This window comes from Amphibalanus amphitrite, unplaced genomic scaffold, assembly GCF_019059575.1.
Source record: "Amphibalanus amphitrite isolate SeventyFive unplaced genomic scaffold, NRLGWU_Aamphi_draft 000571F_arrow, whole genome shotgun sequence".
In the NCBI taxonomy this organism is placed as follows: domain Eukaryota; kingdom Metazoa; phylum Arthropoda; class Thecostraca; order Balanomorpha; family Balanidae; genus Amphibalanus; species Amphibalanus amphitrite.
This window is the reverse complement of record NW_024882065.1, coordinates 301,966-320,546: the sequence shown is the minus strand read 5'-3', so window position 1 is coordinate 320,546 and position 18,581 is coordinate 301,966. Positions and strand designations below refer to the sequence as shown.

At 45.8% G+C, this 18,581-nt stretch overlaps 2 protein-coding genes across 7 annotated transcripts in view; one reads left to right on the top strand and one right to left on the bottom strand.

Moving 5' to 3' along the window:
- LOC122394065 overlaps positions 1–5,036 on the bottom strand; it is a 46,293-nt gene extending 41,257 nt beyond the window's left edge. For 3 of the 4 annotated variants that reach the window (XR_006258794.1, XM_043390621.1, XM_043390622.1), the window contains exons 1-2: positions 4,774–5,009; positions 2,216–2,361 (exon numbers count right to left, since the gene is read on the bottom strand). Coding sequence is in view for 3 of the 4 variants with exons in the window: in XM_043390621.1 (XP_043246556.1) it covers positions 2,216–2,361; positions 4,774–4,846 (219 nt within the window). In the remaining variant the exon portion in view is untranslated. Of the gene's footprint in view, positions 1–2,215; positions 2,362–4,773 lie in introns of all 4 variants that reach the window. The other variant, XM_043390620.1, reaches the window with a different exon arrangement.
- A 2,317-nt stretch (positions 5,037–7,353) lies between these two features.
- Positions 7,354–18,581, top strand: part of LOC122394077 (anoctamin-5-like) — a 33,588-nt gene continuing 22,360 nt past the window's right edge. For all 3 annotated transcript variants that reach the window (XM_043390660.1, XM_043390659.1, XM_043390658.1), the window contains exons 1-2: positions 7,354–7,445; positions 12,385–12,476. In XM_043390660.1, coding sequence (XP_043246595.1) covers positions 12,422–12,476 — 55 coding nt within the window. In that variant the 5' untranslated portion in view covers positions 7,354–7,445; positions 12,385–12,421. The remainder of the gene's footprint in view (positions 7,446–12,384; positions 12,477–18,581) is intronic.

Below are 18,581 nucleotides of genomic sequence, written 5' to 3'. Positions count from 1 at the left end.
CTTCGGCAACTACGGTGCAAGGCCGATACTGCATAGAAACTTGCAATTTGTACCCTTGACCTGACCTTGACCTCAAACTTTAAATTAAGTACATGTTTTTAGTAGTTCGTGATGAGAGCTTTCGATTGGCGTTTGAATTTTCCAAATCGGACCATTAGTTCGGGAGATAACAGGGGGGGGTAAAATTTACCCCCCAGCCCCGCGCGTTCGGCTGGAGACCCCAGCCCCGCGCGGGTTAAGGAACTTCACTAGCAAATGCTGGAACTTACCAGCAATCAATCATTTTAATGACCAACCCCGGTGCATTGGGGGGGGGGGCTAATTTATATGCCGCCCCTGTCGAGTTTCGAATGGGGGGCTTTAGCCCCTGCCGCCCCCTGGATCTGCCAGTGGGGGGGGGGGGCATAAAGTTGCCCCCCCCCCCCCCAGCGTAAAGGGACATAAAGCATCCCTTTACGTTGTGTGATATCTCCGAAACCGATAAGATATGAACAAGAAATTCGGTATAGCTTCAAATGAATACCTATGGCAACATTTGAGAAAAGTTTGGTGGTTGTAGCAAGATGATGTCACAATGACGTCATAAAGTGTTGTCGTTTGTTTCTAATGTCACTGAGCATGAAACGCGACGGTAAATGAGGTCACAGGTCAGGTCGAAGTAAAAATTATCGATGTTTGGCTTGTTCACATTTTGGGCTCTGGCTGCCGTCTTACAAGTCAGATCAGGCTGATTTTTGTTTACACACTCGTGAACAGATGTTTAAGATACCCTGAGGGTACCAACTTGTACTTTGATTTTCAGGTCAGGGTCAGGTCATCACAGGTCACGGATATCTTATATCATAAGTCGGTCACGTGACATATGTTTTATGGTCCATTTAGGCCATAGATTTCGAATTCGGTGTCGCCTGTGTCATTTGAGGCCATTTTCATGAATTTAGCTGATGTCAGGTCACTTTCAGGTCAAAAAAGGTCAAATTTTAAAAGTTGAAATTTCTCAACAAAAAACATGTCTATCGGATGCAGTTTGAGCTCAGGACCACGATGGTGCCATTTATATTGGTGTATGATTTTAAGTTTGTACTGAAAAATTGATTTGGAAAATTTAAAATTGTGAAATTTTTGCTATAATGCGTATAACTTGGCCATTTTTAAAGATATCTGGCTAAAACTTGCTTGAGTAGGTCATAAGCATGTGTTCTATCATAAATATTCCAGTTTTTTTCGAAAAGTCAAAAACTTTTTGAAAAAAGATAAAAATACACATTTTGAATTTTAATACATATAATTATCAAAATTTAGAAAATCCGAGATAGAAGTTTGATAGCGCAGTCCATTCTGAGTCTTCTCATGCAAAGAAATTGGATCTAGCTTAAAAACTGAGCTCTTGGGAGGGATTTCAGTGGTTCAATGTTTTGCGTCGAAATCGGCCGGACATGACGTCACTCTGACGTCATTTCTGGCCGACCTATGATAGATACGAAGTTTAAATTTTGACACAAGGTGTCAAATTGATGTAGCCGAAGGTACTGAAAGTTTGGCGCCGATACGTCAAGCGGTTTAGAAGTTATTGCAGAAAAACGGGAGGGGGGCTGTGAATAGCCCTTCCCCCAGTGGGGCGCGGGTTAAACTACATACTTCCTTACCAGTTTTCGGTCCTATATAAATATATTTGGTCCAATATATCGCATATATCGTGGGGAAACTAAGAAACTCCAATCCATGGTTCGACTTCTGACGTCACTGTGACGTCATTTAAAATGGAATCGACACCAAATTAGGAAACAACTTTGGCTAGCTATTCAGGAACATGTGTGCGAAGTTTCGCTTGTCTATCTCTACGCGTTGCGACGATATCGTGGGATAAGTAAAGGCGGCAACTAGTTGCCCCCCCCCCCCCCCCAGCGGCTGGCGGGTGCAGTGGCGCGGAGGTCCAGCGGCTGCCGGGCTAATGCTCAATTCTTCACGACACGATTACCACCAGTAGAACGTCTTTGGGGGGGAGGGGGCGATAAACGAGCGAGCGCGAGGGTGAGTCCTGCACGTGCGCTAGTGAAGATGGACTGGGCCGGGTCGGGCCGGGCCTGGTTGGGCCTGGTACTTATGCTGATATTTTTACGTTAAACCATAAACTCGTATGAGCTCGCTCTTTCGATAAGTATAGTATGCCGAAAGTGCTTTAGTTACGTGTTGAGATGAAAAAAGATAAACTTGCCTGTAATATGACACCAGCATTGAGTCGGTTCGCTGACACCACCAGGAAGTAACAGCAGCCCACGAAGCAAGCCATGATTGCCATAGAACGTGGCGTCTTCTTGAGAATGTAGTTGCATAAACGTCTGCTGTTCGCTTTACCTGGAACTATAACAGTTATAGTAAGAGAAGTGTTTGCATTGCTTTGAGATAAGCTGAGCGGTCGAACATGAGTAGTTTTAGGGTGCTACTACCTATAGGACTATACCCAGTACTTATTGTGCTCATATATTGCTCATTAGGGCTCGGTGCCAAGGCCCAAAGGCCAGTTTATTGGACAGTTTTTCACTATGATCGGAAGGGAATGCAAGGGAATATTCATTGACTTACAATTGACCATTGAATTCACCTATTAGTGGGGTGCTCCCTGTTGGTGGTTATGCGGATAAATAAAATAAATAAATAAGTTGCTTGAGTTTAAAGTGTTTTATACTTAGACTGGAACGCCCGGCAACTATGTTTGAATTAAAAACTCTGTTTTGACCAAAACTTTGGTAACTGGTTCAGTGGTACCACGGAATATAAGTCTATGACATCTGCCGTAGACTCTATTCCGTGGTGGCACCAAGGGTGGTACCTTACAGATCTGGTCAATGACCTCCCAAATTTTAGTTTTTGTTTTCGCGAGTAACTTCCGAAAAATGATTAACAAAATAATGGTACGGGGACCCGCAGTTGCTACTGTACACGAACCCCAACTCTAGCCGTCTGTCCTGTCCAGTAACAACCGATTACATTGATATCGACTGCCGGTCCCTGTACAAGAGCAGCTGAGGTTTTCTGTGCGTGCCCTCTGGCAGCTTATCGTTGTTCCCTATGAGGGTGCTGGGACAATTTGCTCAGAGTCGCTGTGCAGTAGCAACTGCGGGTCCCCGTACCAACACGTCTTGTTTGTGCCTTAGCTTCGAATGATAAAATTTTCTCGTTTTTAAAGGTCAAGATCAAGGTTTACCTCGGCTAAGGTGACCGGTCGGATACGCTTGGATGATATTTACACATAATATGTAATGTATGACTGTACCGGTCCGTAGGTGCTGACTGTTGATATCGAATGTGATAATCCTGTTGCTCGAACAACTAAAAAATAAAGGATTATAACATACATGATTTTGAATGACGGTGACCTCGAGGCAACCTTTTAACGTAACTAGACATAAACTAGCATCATTTCTCGCATGCAATGCAGAAACATAACTGAAAATACGTTGGATGGCTGAAAGCGTTACCCAGGTCACAACTATCGAGTTAGGCACAAGATCTGGCATGAATGATGTATGTCAAAGGACCTGATCAGACAAGAAAGAGACAATATGTTGTTCAACGGATGGGTGCGAAGAAATGTCCTATCATTATCATTCTATCAATATCTTGTCTTGGAAATGTTACAAAAATCCCTAGGATGTTGTATCAACCTCGAGTCCGAGAGGTTCCACGCTTCCGCAACTTCGAGGTGAGATACTGGCGGCTGGGCTCTGATATGAGAGAAATGCTTTTTATTTACGTAAAACTCTTCGTAATTATGTTGCATACTAGATCGCCGTGTTATGCATATGCTAAATACCTGATTCTGATTGGCGAGCAGCAACGCCTAGACGAGGATGGGTAGGTAAAAAATTGCATAGCTTACGTATAAGATGGCAAGAATAAGCAACTGCATCAGTGTGTGACTATTTTAGTGGAATACAACTGACTGGTGATAATCTGTTTCATATCGTATTGTTATGGATTGCTCCCAAGATTGTACAGAACGCTGACGTATTATTATACCTACCTCCAATACCCTTTGATTAGCTACTGATTGGCAAACTGTTTTTCCTTGTTGCTTGTGACAGCATGGGATTAATAATGACTTAAAATGTTCAGGTCTGAAATTGATCATATTATTTGACTGTAAAAAGGTTTAGCTATAGCTGTCTCATGAATCAAGAAACCTTAACTTGACATTAAAGGGACTATCCCACCTTTAACATGGGGTTTGAGTTGAGATAGCCAAGTTTGCGGCGAGGTTCAGAAACCACTATCTATCTAGGTTGCAACCCCCGCGGCCTCTTGGTGTTGAAGAAATTCGTTCCCTTCATTTGAAAATGGGCCTTGTACATACAAGGCCCTATCTTCAACATGGAGCGACCGTTAGTGTGACGTCACCTCGTTTAGTCATTCTGATTTAAATGGGTTTGTTCGTTGAAAAATCGCTTAAAACTTGGTCTGAACTTTGTTGTGGTGCCTACAGAGTAAAAAGAATCAGCTTTATGACAGTAATGTGGCCTGGGGAAAGAGGTAATTTTGGGCTGTGACGTCACATATTTGAAAGTTTGTGTTTGGAATATGGGAAGCCTAAGATGTTTAATGAAAAATAAATGCCAGAACCGTGTTCCTGGTCATCCAATCTATAAAGTCGGGCATAATTTAACTGGTTTTAACAACATTTTAGAAGGTGGGATAGTCCCTTTAACATACAGCTAGCGGATTTGTGGTAAGGTTTTACAAATAAATTTATGATAACTTTATGGCGACACTTACCACTGTTTTCTGCGGTTTCGGCTGTTTCCAGCTCTTCAGGCTTGACAATATTTTTTACCGTCAAATCTGACATTGCACGGAAGCACACTTTTTGACCACAAACAAGTAATTTGATGTAATGTTATCATGAAGTCAAACGTTTCGCTGACACTTTACTTGGCTGTTTGGCTGTGCCGTGTCGTGGCTGTTTTGTTTCAGCTTACCACCAAAAAAATGTTAACCTCATTTTGCTTACTGTTTCGTCACAGTTTTGAATTATATGCGTCGATATATGTGACAATTATTTCGACATGACGATGCAAATTATTTCATGCGCACGCTTTTGATAGAAATCCACCTCCAATTTCTCATCTCATTACGAGCGAGCGAGCGCAGCGAGCGAAGCGAAGTCTTTTCAATATAAGGGGAAAATCTCAGTATGAGCGGCCCGGCCCGGCCTGTAACGCTTTTGAGAGGCTTATATCTCAGCAACCGCAGGACCGATTGGCCTGCGGTCTTTTTTGCTGGGTAGCCCCATCCCTTCTACCCCGTAATTATGTAACTACTTTTGATACATCTCAGTGACCGTCGTGGCACGTGCCACGTGAAAAGTCAAGGGTGTTCAAGCTGTTTTGCAAAAGTAGTGATTTTGAGAGGCTCATATCTCAGCAGCCGCTTGGGCGATTGTCTTGCGGTAATTTTTGTAGGGTAGCTGCATCCCTTCTACCAAAGGTCGGATACTCTTAATCTATGTGAGTGACCCCCACTGCACGTGCAAAATGCAAAAAGAAGAGGTGCCAGATTTGTTCCCATTTCAATAACTCGGTAATTACTAGGGCGATTTCGCTGAAACTTGGCATACAGGTAGGCACCCACCAGGCAATGCATTCTCATGTGTTGCGGTTAGGGTACTACTGCACGTGCGCACGTGCAGGGGGCGTTTCCAGATCTCGAGAACGGCTGGGCCGATTGCGCTCAAATTTGGTACACGGTTGGGAACCGGTTAGTAGGGTGCCGTGCAAAAGTCAGTTTGGACCCCGTTTGCAGTGATTGCACGTGCGCACGTGCAGAATGCCGCTTCCAGATCTCAGGAACGGCTGGGCCGATTGCATTCAAATTTGGCACACCGCTAGCGACCGGTTAGAAAGGTGCTTTGCACAAGCCCCGTTGGAAGTACCCTCTGGCCCCTCCGCACGTGCAGGGCTCACTATCTCGCTCGCTCGTTCTTCGCCCAAAAGGCGTTTTACTGGTTATTATAGGCCCATGAATCGTGAAGCATGAATCGTGAATTGCGAGTGTTATTACGAGGGAGCGAGCGAAGCGAGCGAAACGAAATGTTTTCAATATAACGGAAAAATCTGAGTATGAGCGGCCCTGCCCGACCCGGCCTATAACGCTTTTGAGAGGCTTATACTCGTATGTAACTCAGCAACCGCTGGGCCGATTGGCATCAACGGTCTTTTTTATTGGGTAGCCCCATTTCTTCGACCCCGTGGTCGACTATTCTTGATGCATCTAGGTGACCGTCGTGGCCACGCGAAAAGCCAAGGGTGCAAGCAGTTTTACAGAATGAGCATTTTTGGAAGGCCTATATCTCGGTAACTGCCTGAGTGATTGACTTGCGGTAATTTTTGTAGAGTAGCTGCATCCCTTCTACCATCGGATGCTCTCGAGAGGTGTCACTGCTCCAAAAGCATTTAGACCCATATCTTTTAAACGATATCTCATTAAATCCAGCTCATGGGTGGAAAGGTTTTATGCCATTCGCCGCGTGGCGACCTCTCGATGCAGCACCCCTGCCCTCTAGCCGCGCGCGCCGTGGCGGTATACGTACACCTCTCAGTGCCAGCGTCGGAGCGTCTACCGACGTCGGCCGCACGCGCGCCGCCACGGCGACGGCCTCGACGCCGCCACAACAATCGACTGAGCGGTGCGGTCACGACGGCAGCGACGGTCCCGCTGGCCGACCAGCGCAGCAGTGTGGTGATCGGACGGTGAGTGATCCGTCACACGCGCAGCATGTGAGTCGGCAAACCGCTCACTCAGGAAGAGTTTCCTGTTGAATAAAGAGGTAATTAGGTTTTTGTTAGGCAAGAGATTGAACTATATTGGTGTTAATACTCGTGTGGTTACTTTGTCTGCATGCTCATGATTGAGATGAAGTATAGTAAATTCGTTGCCGTTTAAATAAGCATTTAGAAATTAGCACTGACGTTGAGTACGTAGTCCAGTATTCGTACAGCTTTACCTAAGTACACCAACAATGTGTGTAATCTTACGAACTTGCGAATGCGACCCTCAAATTATGTTTTTCCAGGAGTATCGTGATCGGCCAACAAATTCAGATATCACGGCACAGCAAGCCTCGTTTAGACCTTGGCTTATCTACTATCCCATCACGGTGCGTTTGATGAGCAGAGTGACATGTAAACGGTACAAAGAGGCGCTCCAAGTGGCCATGGCCCTCGGAGGAGAGTCGTCGTCAGCTCTGATAGCGCTATCGAACAGACGATTAGTGACGTAACGGTCGCGAAAGCGGCGCCTGGGACTGAGATGGAAGCGCGGGGGAGGGTGAGGGGGCGAATCAGTGTTTGACGGTGACCGGGGGCGACGGGCGATCGCGTAGTGTGGTGTAGTCAGGCCTACAGAGGTCTGCGGCACGCCTACTGTACTTAGTGACACTCGGAGAATCGGTAAGTGTTAATACGTATAGGCAGTTCTCAGTGACTTTTTATAGCTCTCGATGACCTTTGGTAGCTCTTTGTATGACTTTTGATGACTCAGACGATGCCTTGTATGTAGCTCTTGGTGACTATCTTGGGTAGGACTCATGATCTCATCGTTCCCTAGCCCCCTTGAAACAGGATGAGAATTACCATTTACCATGGGACCTTAGAAAACCTATACTCAGATCAGACCAGACCACAGATCAGATCAGATCAGACCACAAAGCAATCAGCGGGCAGGATGAAAAGCAAAGGTAGACCTCGCTTCTCTCTCTCTCTCTCTCTCTCTCTCTCTCTCTCTCTCTCTCTCTCTCTCTCTCTCTCTCTCTCTCTCTCTCTCTTTCTTTCTCTCTCTCTCTCTCTCTCTCTCTCTCTCTCTCTCTCTCTCTCTCTCTCTCTCTCTCTCTCTCTCTCTCTCTCTCTCTCTCTCTCTCCCTCTCTCTCGCTCTGTCTCTTTTTCTTTCTTTCTTTCTTTCTTTCTTTCTTTCTTTCTTTCTTTCTTTCTTTCTTTCTTTCTTTCTTTCTTTCTTTCTTTCTTCTATTTTTCTTTTTCTTTTTCTCTTTCTCCCTCTCCCTCTCCCTCTCTCTCTATTTCTCTCTCTCTCTCTCTCTCTATCTCTCTCTCTCTCTCTCTCTCTCTCTCTCTCTCTCTCTCTCTCTCTCTCTCTCTCTCTCTCTCTCTCTCTCTCTCTCTCTCTCTCTCTCTCTCTCTCTCACTCACTGTTCTTTACGTGTGCGTTGAGACCTAATCTCCTCTCTTTGATGTGTTCGCTTGCTCTAAAGGTAGAGCAAGCAGAGCTCATTTTAGGGCGACCAGCCGTAATCGATGTTTGCCGTCTGATTGGTATCGACTAGTAACTCCACAAACAATTGGGCTGGAGTGGCCCTAGCTAGCTCAGTTCGATTACACAGTAAGTCGTTGTTTGACTGAAGCTCATCAGCCCGCCTGCGGGGCCACTCAAAGTAGTGGTGACATTCACCGCTCGCCAGTGTGTGCTGATGGGCGACCACGTGACCCAGACCGCCAATGAGGCCGTGCCTTCGATTATATCGAACCACGCCGACCGAACGCTGGATGATTGTTTGCTAAATGATCGCAGCTCGGTCGGACTATGGACATTGGGCACGGGCTTTGGACATTGGGCACGGCAGTTCCGTCACAGGAATAGAGTCCAATGACATGACAAAGCTGAAAAGGGAAAAATGTAAGGCAATACTGATCGCCGAACTTGAGGTATGGTGATAACCACGGAAACATCAATTAACTACAAAGTCCATAGCATGAGTCTTGAACTTATTAGGTATTGCATGCACTCGAATTTTCAAGCTAAAAAAGATTGAGTGGATAATCAACTGAATTTTTACGAGTACCTAGCCTGGCGTTTCAAAATTACATACCTTCTTTGGCACTTATCGCAACATGATATCACTGATAACGTGGGTGTGCTGAATACCTAGCGGCTAGCATAAACGGCTAGCTATGTTCCCAAAATATTCCGCCTTGAGCCACTACGGGAAGGATCTTTATTTTACAAAGATTCGCTATAATAAGCTATTTACTTCCCATTAGAATGTAAATCTGTCTCGCAAAATGTCATCCATCGCTCCAGGCAGGGGGCACTTCTCGATGCGTATGTACTTACATACCTCCTACCTACCTACCCATCCTTTTACTCTTTACAAGATGTCAGATGCGTTGCTATGGGCAGACAACATGAGTAGTCATGCTCATTCATCAAGTAAAGTGGTATGGTCATCACGAGACCCCACTTCACCGGTAGCTCGACGGTCTTCCGAGGTCTATTTCACTGATATAATAGAACACTTGATAGTTCAACAACGGATTGATGGTCACCGAGTACGAATCAGCGAGTGGTGTTTATGTGTGTAGTGCACCACTTGCAGTCAAATGTGGTTATCTAGGTAATTTTTTCAATACACTTACCCAACTGCATGCTACACAAGAGAGGCGTGCGAGTGCCATGGATGTCAGTATTGCTCATGTATGCGTTGTAGAGTGTAATAGTTAGAAATGTTCATACTATACTTCGGTTTGAAACAGGATGATACATTTTTTTTTTTTTACTGACCCATGCGAGCCTATGCCAGTTGGTAGCTGGCACGTTGATTGGTTGATACTAATCGGGAATATCAGGTGGTATATCGTAGAGTCGGTCGCCCGTCGCCGCTCGACTGATGGGTCTCGGGAGTCAGAAGGTTCTTCAGTCTATATGTTGTCCGTTATGCAGCTCGTACTGACATCGACGGAGCGGCGCCCATATGTACGACTGCATACATGGGATAGGGGACCTGCGTGTCTGCTGTCCGTTGGCGCGTAGACCTGAGTTGAGCTTTTCGCTTTGATATACATTCACTGCACTCGGCCACAATAGCCGTTTTCACGACGGGTTATCTGGCGAATGCATTTAACAGTTGACCAAATCTGCACCAAATCTCTGTTTCAACAAATACCCTCACATCACGAATTTATTTCATTGTTTTAATCGAAAATAATGGCTGAAACTTGAAAAATCAGGTATAAGCAACTGTACAACCAGTATAACGCCTTTTGGGGCGACTAACGGAGCGAGCGAGAGGGTGGGCCTTGCACGTGCGAAATTGCGAGGAGGTACCTCCAACTGACTTGTGCACGGCACCCTACTAACCGGTCTCTAGCGATGTGCCAAATTTGAGCACAATCGGCCCAGCCGTTCTTGAGATCTGGAAGCGGCACCCTGCACGTGCGCACGTGCAAAATGGGTCCCAACTGACTTGTGCACGGCACCCTACTAACTGCTCCGTAACCGTGTACCAAATGTGAGCGCAATCGGTCCAGCCATTCTCGAGATCTGGGAAACGACCCCTGCACGTGCGCACGTGCAGCAGCACCCCAACGCTGGCACTTGGATATGCAGTGCCTAGTGAGTGCCTACCTACATGCCAACTTTCAGCGCAATCGACCACGTAGTTACCGAGATATTGCAACAATTACAAAACTGACACCTCTTCGTTTTGCACGTGGCACATGCATAAGGGGTCACCCACATGCATCGGGAATAGTCCAATACTTGGTAGAAGGAATGAAGCTACCCTACAAAAATTACCGCGTGTAAATCGGTCAAGTGGTTGCTGAGATATAAGCCTCGCAAAAGCGTCCGCACGGCCGGCCGGCCGGCCGGCCGGTCGGCCGGCCGGCCGCTCATACTCAGAAATTTCCGTTAATCTAAGGAAAGACTACGCTCGCTTCGCTCGCTCCGTAACCAAAACTGATAGCTTCGAAGAAACACAATGAACCTAATTTGACCGACCAAATCTGCACCAAGTCTGCACCAAATGTGAACCAAATGTGTACCAGATAGCCGTCGTGATATCTTGTCGTGAACGGCTAATACCTTGGAATGTGTAAACTCGTCCCTGAAATGGTCGGTTGTGTCGCAGCGATTTACTGTTAACGCCAGACCCCTTGAGACCCTAATTTTTCGCGATTATCTTTTAATGCGTGGGAGAATTTCAATCAAACTCAGGACATGGCCGTTTCAAGACCTGCCGAAACTTTTACAATTTAGATATTTTGTCGCCATGTCAATATTTCAGGCACTTCTCATTGACTCGTAATGTTAAATTTCGAGCAAGATTTTCACCCGGTGTGTAGAGGCTATCACCAGTCAGTCTGTGATACGTTATGACGTCACAGCTAAGCCCCGCCTCTGTGGTCTTGGCCTGCGGCGGTTTCGGGCCGGCGCGAGGTCACTCGCGCTGTGGCGGGGAGCGGGGACGGTCGAGCGGTGCCGAAAGCCGGCGGAGTTGTGCGTAACGTCTTGTCTGACAGTGTCCAAAGAGCGACATGATGACTGAGGAGCCATAAATGCTCAAGGCGCATTGCTTGTACAATGCTGATAGGTTCGCTGACGGCTGATATTTGTTTTATTTTTCATAAGCTGCAAATGACGGGCAGATGGCATATACCTGACATAAGGTTAAGAAATATTCACCTGTATTTAAAGCCTATATGGCGTTGCAGATAATGTGATAATGGGATGTCGGATGTCATCAAGTAGTTGCTGATTTGTAGGTACATCGCTATGCAACCATCGAACAACGCAATAATTTATTAATTGCGTTCTCTTCACATCATAAGGGTCGCTCGTATTTCAAACAAACCTATATCCTACATTGAAAATCGTATTTGTTAGGAATCTTTAACGTTTGTTCGAAGCATGTGTGAGTAGTAGGTTGAGGAGTGATGGTCCTCTTGGTCCTATATACGAGAGTCAACAAGAGCCTAACATTTACTTGACCGTCTGCTGCAATTGATACATTAGCACGTGAAGCGTCAGCGAAATTCTGGATCCCCCGTCCTATGGCCTTTACAGATGGCAGGGGTGTCGTTTGTACAGAGGTCGCTGATGGGCACGGGTCAATGCCGCAGTCGTGGGCGGAGCCTAATGTCATGACGTATGAAAGCCTCTATCCAGGATGGAAAAACAGTTAACATTACGAGTCAATGACAAGTGTCAGAAATATTCAAGTGACAACAAAATGTATTTGAAGAAAAAGTTTCGGCAGGTCTTGAAACAGCTATTTCCTAAATATGGTTGAAATTATTCCACGCATTTTAAACTAATCGCGAAAAATTAGGGTCTCAAGGCGTCTGGCGTTAACAGTAGGTATTAGATATATGCTTCGAGGGTGCCACATTGTGAAGTGAGCTTTTTAGACCAAATGACTTGTGTTCGGATGACTGCGCATCGCTATCGTAAGAGATTATACCCTTCGAAGAAATGCCGAGCTGAGGTATTCATGACACAATAAACTGGAGGTATGTTCAGTTTGGCTTACCTTCAGTATTATAGTAAATAGTTAGGTATACGACTTTTCAGAACATTGAATTGGATCTCTTTTTCAGCACATCACGGATACGTTGGAGCTATCTCTGCCAAAATATGAAGGGCTTTCCACCCATAGCGCTGGCAGGGTTGAACCCTCATCAGGATGTTGGTAGGTTTGCTAAGGTGTACCTATAGGTATGTGCTTTTCTTTCGCTCTTTCTTTCGCGCTTTTGTGCACACATCGCTCTTTCTTTCGCGCTTTTGTGCACACGCGTGTTTTGAGCAATTTGCAGCACTTACTCAAAAAGGGTTAAAAATTAAGTTCGGTGTGAACTCGCTAAAAACTCAGCATTAGAAAGCAGACATTGTGGGGCAAAATTACACTTTGAATAACATCGCCACACTCAAACACCTGCAGTCGGCCGGTTCGGTCCTATCAGCGATATGACGACAATTTAACCGGCGATGTGATGACTGATATGTCGTGTTTGTGACAGTCAGGTCGGCCGTCAGCCTCAGCCAGCCTCGCGGCACCTGAGGACATCAACTATTTATCATACGCAATGCAGGGCCCTCACTCCACACACATTTGTAAATACGAGGTGACAGGCCAGCTAGAAGTACAGGCCAGAGTTCGGTTAGTCAGATGTCGAGGAGCAGGTCGATTGCCATTTAGAGTCATTGCATATTCATTCACCTTAGCTTTACAAAACCCGGGGATTCCGAGTGACGTTGCAAAAGTTTCATGAGTCCTTTAGGAAATGTTTAATGTTTGCCCCCTTGTTTCATTATAAAAGAACTGTGCTAAGGTACCTACCTATGACATCGCTATTCGCTGCCCTGGTTTCAGTAGGTACGTTCTAGAAATCCTTGGATGGTATCGATGAATTAGAAATAAGCCACGCGTACTGCAATACAGAGCTTCTTTCTACATCCATAAGTTATGCTATCCTTGGCACGTTTTGATGCACCCTGGCTGATTCACTGGGGCTGGGGGAGCTGTGCCTCTACGGGATTACGTGACAAAAGATCGTAAGACAAAAGATCGTATGGAAAAAGATCGTACGAAAATGATCGTAAGATAAAGATCGTATGTTGTTAAAGATCGTACGGTAAAAAGATCGTAAGCAAAAGATCGTAAAGCAATTGATCGTATGCAAAAGATCGTACGAAAATGATCGTAAGATAAAGATCGTATGTTGTAAAACAGGGGTCGGCAAATGGTGGGGCATGCCCCCTTTGGGGGTAATGGCGCCCTTCGGCGGGGGGTAATGAGGGCCTCTGAGAAAGCCTCATCTTTTTTAGACTTAATGGCTCCCTTGATGGGACAGACATCGCAACTGTTGTGCCCCATGGGATTCAAAAATTAGTCGAGGGCAAACGCACAAAGCATGAACCGATCAGCTGGCGCATGCCAATTTTCATGTACATAGCTGCTCACCATTCCGTACAGTCGCGCAAAAGTAACTGTCATGTATTAGCCGGCGCTCGCCTGTTGGCGTTTTCAGTCACTAACGCAAGGGAGAGGAGTTGTCCATTGCACCCTGACCCGAGCATCTCGGCCTCTGAGCTGGAGCTTTGCAGAACAATTGAGCGTGCTGCCCGTGAAGATAGGCAGCCGCTGCTACCCAATTTAAAGGTCCTTGGTCATTTGGTGACCTTCCAGAGGTCAATGACAAGTCCCGAGTAAATCGGCTCTTGCTGTAACTTCTTGAAGTGAGATTTTGTGGACTCCCATGATCTCAAGAAAGATCTCACAAATCAACGGTTATTCGGGTTAAGGTTATGCCATTTTCAGGACAGATAAAAATGATCGGCTCGAGGGTACAGTTTTTATGATCCGACCATTTTAACGTGATCTCTTCCCGAAAAATACACGCTACCCCTATTCGTATGGGGGTTAACCCGCGCCCTGATGGGGCTCCTGGGTATCCACGCCCTGCTGGGGGTGGAAGTTGAACCCCCTCCCCCCTTCTAACTTGTCTCCTGGGTCACTAGCGAAACGCCGTAGTCGGCGCTCGAAAGAGAGTAAGACATGATGAAGGAAAACTATGGCCACTTTTTAGGTCAAGTCAAAGGTCAGCTCACCAGAGGTCATCGAACGTAAAATTTCGCCAATTTCCAGGTCAACCTTTGACAATTTTCGACAAACTGGCCTATAGCTCAGGAAAGGATAGAGCTACAGAGCTGCGGAAAAACGCATTCGATAGCTCTCTTAACGTTTTTTCTTCTGATGACGCCCTCAGATTTAACCTAAGAATAACAATTTAGCCTGCGGAGACAAAAATGGCTAAAATGTACGTTGTTTGCTGATAAAATGTACGTTGTTTGCTGATAGTTTTTCTTCAGTAGCGTTTCACTCAGAACTTGCAAGAGCTCACTTTCATCAGCATCGTGCTCCCCCCGTCGAGAAGCATCGAAGGTCTTGTTGCACATCAGGTGATCCGTGTCGTCGAGCTTAACACATCTAAGGTATTTTCATCGCTCTGGCATGCCTTTATCAAAAGTTATTAGCGAAAAACTATTAGATACCGTTCACGACCTGAAATGACCTCAGGGACATACAGCGGGGTTACGGGTGCAGTTTTCCGGCTCAGTGGTCATGTTTACTTGTGATTCAGTGCTTCACAGTGCTAGGAATGACACTCATCCAAAAGAGGCGTCTTTCTTTCAATTTCTACCATTGACTTTGCGACCTCTCCCATTGATAACGAGAGAGGGCGTGAAAGTGAGCTGACCTCTGGTCACCTACATCAAATATCCGAGATACAAATTTTGTACATGTTTTGTTGCCTTTGTCAATTCCTGAAAGTTGGAAGAGATCTGTTACTCTGTGTAGCTACAACAGGCGTTACACTCTTTACTGAGGTGAGGTCACTTGACGTGATCTGGTGACCTGACTTTGAGCGACTTTGGTCTGAAATTTTCACAACATGTGCAGACAAAATGCATGACAAAATGTGATAAAATGGTGGCGCTCAACTTTTTTGAGATATTTGCGAGAAACCGCAGGGGGGGGGGGGGGAGCCTGTGGTTTCTCGCAGATATGGTACCCACAGAGTCGCGGAAAAGTATGGAATTTTAGTAACCATGGTTATATCACCAATGGGGTCTGGCAGGTGGGGGTAATGGCGCTGCCTGGCGCCAAAAAAGGGGGCACGACCCCGGAGGACCTGCCGACCACTGTTGTAAAAGATCGTACGACAAAAAGACCGTAAGCAAAAGATCGTAAAGCAATTGATCGTATGAAAAAAGATCGTAGGAAAATGATCGTAAGATAAATATCGTATGTCGCAAAAGATCGTACGACCAAGGATCGTAAGCAAAAGATCGTAAAGCAATGGATCGTACAAAAAAGATCGTAGGAAAATGATCGTAAGATAAAGATCGTATGTTGTAAAAGATCGTTCGACAAAAGATCGTAACGTTACGTTCGTAAAGTAAATAATCGTAAAGAATAGTGTTGTTACGAGCGAGCGAGCGCAGCGAGCGAAGCGAAGCCTTTTGAATATAACGGGAAAATCTCAGTATGAGCGGCCCGGCCCGGCCCGGCCTGTAACGCTTTTGAGAGGCTTATATCTCAGCAACCGCTGAACCGATTGGCCTGCGGTCTTTTTTTGCTGGGTAGCCCCATCCCTTCTTCCCCGTAATTGACTACTTTTGATACATCTCAGTGGCCGTCGTGGCACGTGCCACGTGAGAAGTCAAGGGTGTTCAAGCAGTTTTGCAAAAGTAATGATTTTGAGAGGCCCATATCTCAGCAGCGGCTTGAGCGATTGTCTTGCGGTAATTTTTATAGGGTAGCTGCATCCCTTCTACCAAAGGTCGGATACCCTTGATCTATGTGAGTGACCCCCAATGCACGTGCAAAATACAAAAAGAAGAGGTGCCAAATTTGTTCCCATTTCAGTAACTCGGTAATTACTGGGGCGATTTCGAACCAATGATGGACAATTGACATCTTTAACCGGCCTTCGATAACAATGACTCCTATAACTAGGATTGGATTGAAACTAGGATCCTATAACTAGGAGAATTGCGACTTCGATAGTGATAACGCGATAAACATCTGTTGATGACTCGTAAAGCGATGACGATTCAATATGAAAATGTAACAGTGCGAAGGAAAAGGTATTTTTAACGCCGTTTACTTCAGCCGCTTAAGCAACATTTTAACCTTCCAGGCGGTGGGGGGTGGGGGGATGGGGGGGGCAACATGGGTTTAGTTGTATTTACTTCAAATAGGTACATGAAAACGGCAGCACATACATTCATTTATTCGGCACATATACAACGCGTTGCTTTTAGGTGTCATTGAGCCATCTAAGCTCTGAAATAACATCAATGTATGGTCGAGCTTACGACGGCCACTTACTACGCGAACACAGAAATTGATAAGCTTTGTATGCGCTGGAGTTGGGCTGCACCATGCGAATACCATATTTTGACTGTACGATCTTTATCTCATACGATCATTTGGCGTACGATCATTTTCCTTGACGATCTTTAGCGAATACGATCTTTTGTCCATACGAGCATTATGTCGTACGATCTTTATCCATTACGACTTTTTGGCATACGATCATTTTCCTTGACGATCTTTAGCGAATACGATCTTTTGTCCATACGATCATTATGTCGTACGATCTTTATCCATTACGACTTTTTGGCATACGATCATTTTCCTTGACGATCTTTAGCGAATACGATCTTTTGTCCATACGAGCATTATGTCGTACGATCTTTATCCATTACGATATTTTGCATACGATCAACTGCCTACGATCTTCTGCCATACGATGTTCTGCTTTACGATCTTTTGTCCGGTTACCCTCTACGGTCACACAGAGGCCGGCACAGCGACGGTGGCGCCGTCCAGTGTTACTGAGAGTAACGATGGAGAGGGCGCTGCTGCTCGAGGCGTTCGTATTTTTACCTCCCTCGAACAAGTGAAACATGCCTGCCTACTGCACGATGAACATCACCAGCAAGATGGGCACGTTACAGCACCTTTATCCAGCATTAGCTACAAAATAGTGGTTTCATTTGTGCCGTGAGGTGACATTCACCACTAAAATTGAACTTAAAAACATGGCCACATAAACGAAAACACCAACAAAGCTGGAATTTGACGGATCTGACGGAAAGCAGCTTGCAGAAATGAGCGGCCGGAATCAAGGTTTAGATAGGTTTATTATATCAAGGATGGCCGGGCCAATTGACTTGCAGTTGTTTTTGTTGGGTAGCTTCTTACCTTCTACCCACTAACGGACTGCTTAACGATGCATGTGGAATGTGGATGACCACCGTCTACCACTGCACGAGCAACGTGCAAAATGACGAAGTGTCAAGTTATTTCCCATAAGAATAGATCACATTAGGTGATCCGTGGCTTGGCTGGGCCGATGGCGCCTTTACTTCGCATGTGGGTAGGCACCCACCGGGCGATGCATTCCCACGTGTCATGGTTGGTGTTACTGCACGTGCGCACGTGCAGGGGTCACTGTCAATCGAGAAAGGTCGGGCCAGCTGGCTTCAAATTTGGTACACCATTATAGGGACCGGCTGGTAGGATGACCTGCATAAGTCAGGTCTGACTTCTCCAAGAGTAGGAATTACTCTCGCGGTCGCTTGTTTGTCGCCTCAAAAGGTGTCTAATTGGCAGGTATGTTTCAATTCTGTTATCAGTGACTGAATTGTTTTTAGCTTTCAACGTCTGATGACCATTTCTACTTTTTCTTTTGAATCGAATATAAAAATGATTTGAATTGTATGTACATGGTCCGGTTTCCGGCGCCAGACAGTACCTATTAGAATAAACTGTTTTATTCAGGGGTGGAGATCTGTCAAAATTTCAGTGGGGGGGGGGGGGGGTCCAGACCGGGCAGATGGAGGCGGGCTGGATGCAGTACCATTGACTTACATAGCAGTAATTCGTTTTCGGGGGGGGGTCCTGACCCCCCCCCCCCCCCGAGAACTCCACCTCTGGTTTTATTTTATTTTGAATAAAATATAGAATAAACTGAAAATTAACTGTATTTTCCGAAGGGTTAATGCACGGCGGCGCTCTGTCCACCCTAGCCGCTGCACTCCTCTCTATACCGTGGGTATTGACCGCGCCTTGGACTGAGTGCCGCCATTCAATGACCGTATGTATGTCTCGTTGCCCCGGCAACGGGTTGTGTCTACTATAGTCGTTTTGAAAGGCGAAGGCAACAGCATCGCGACATCGACTATTACGGGGTGCAAACATGCCAACATGGCCGAGCGATGG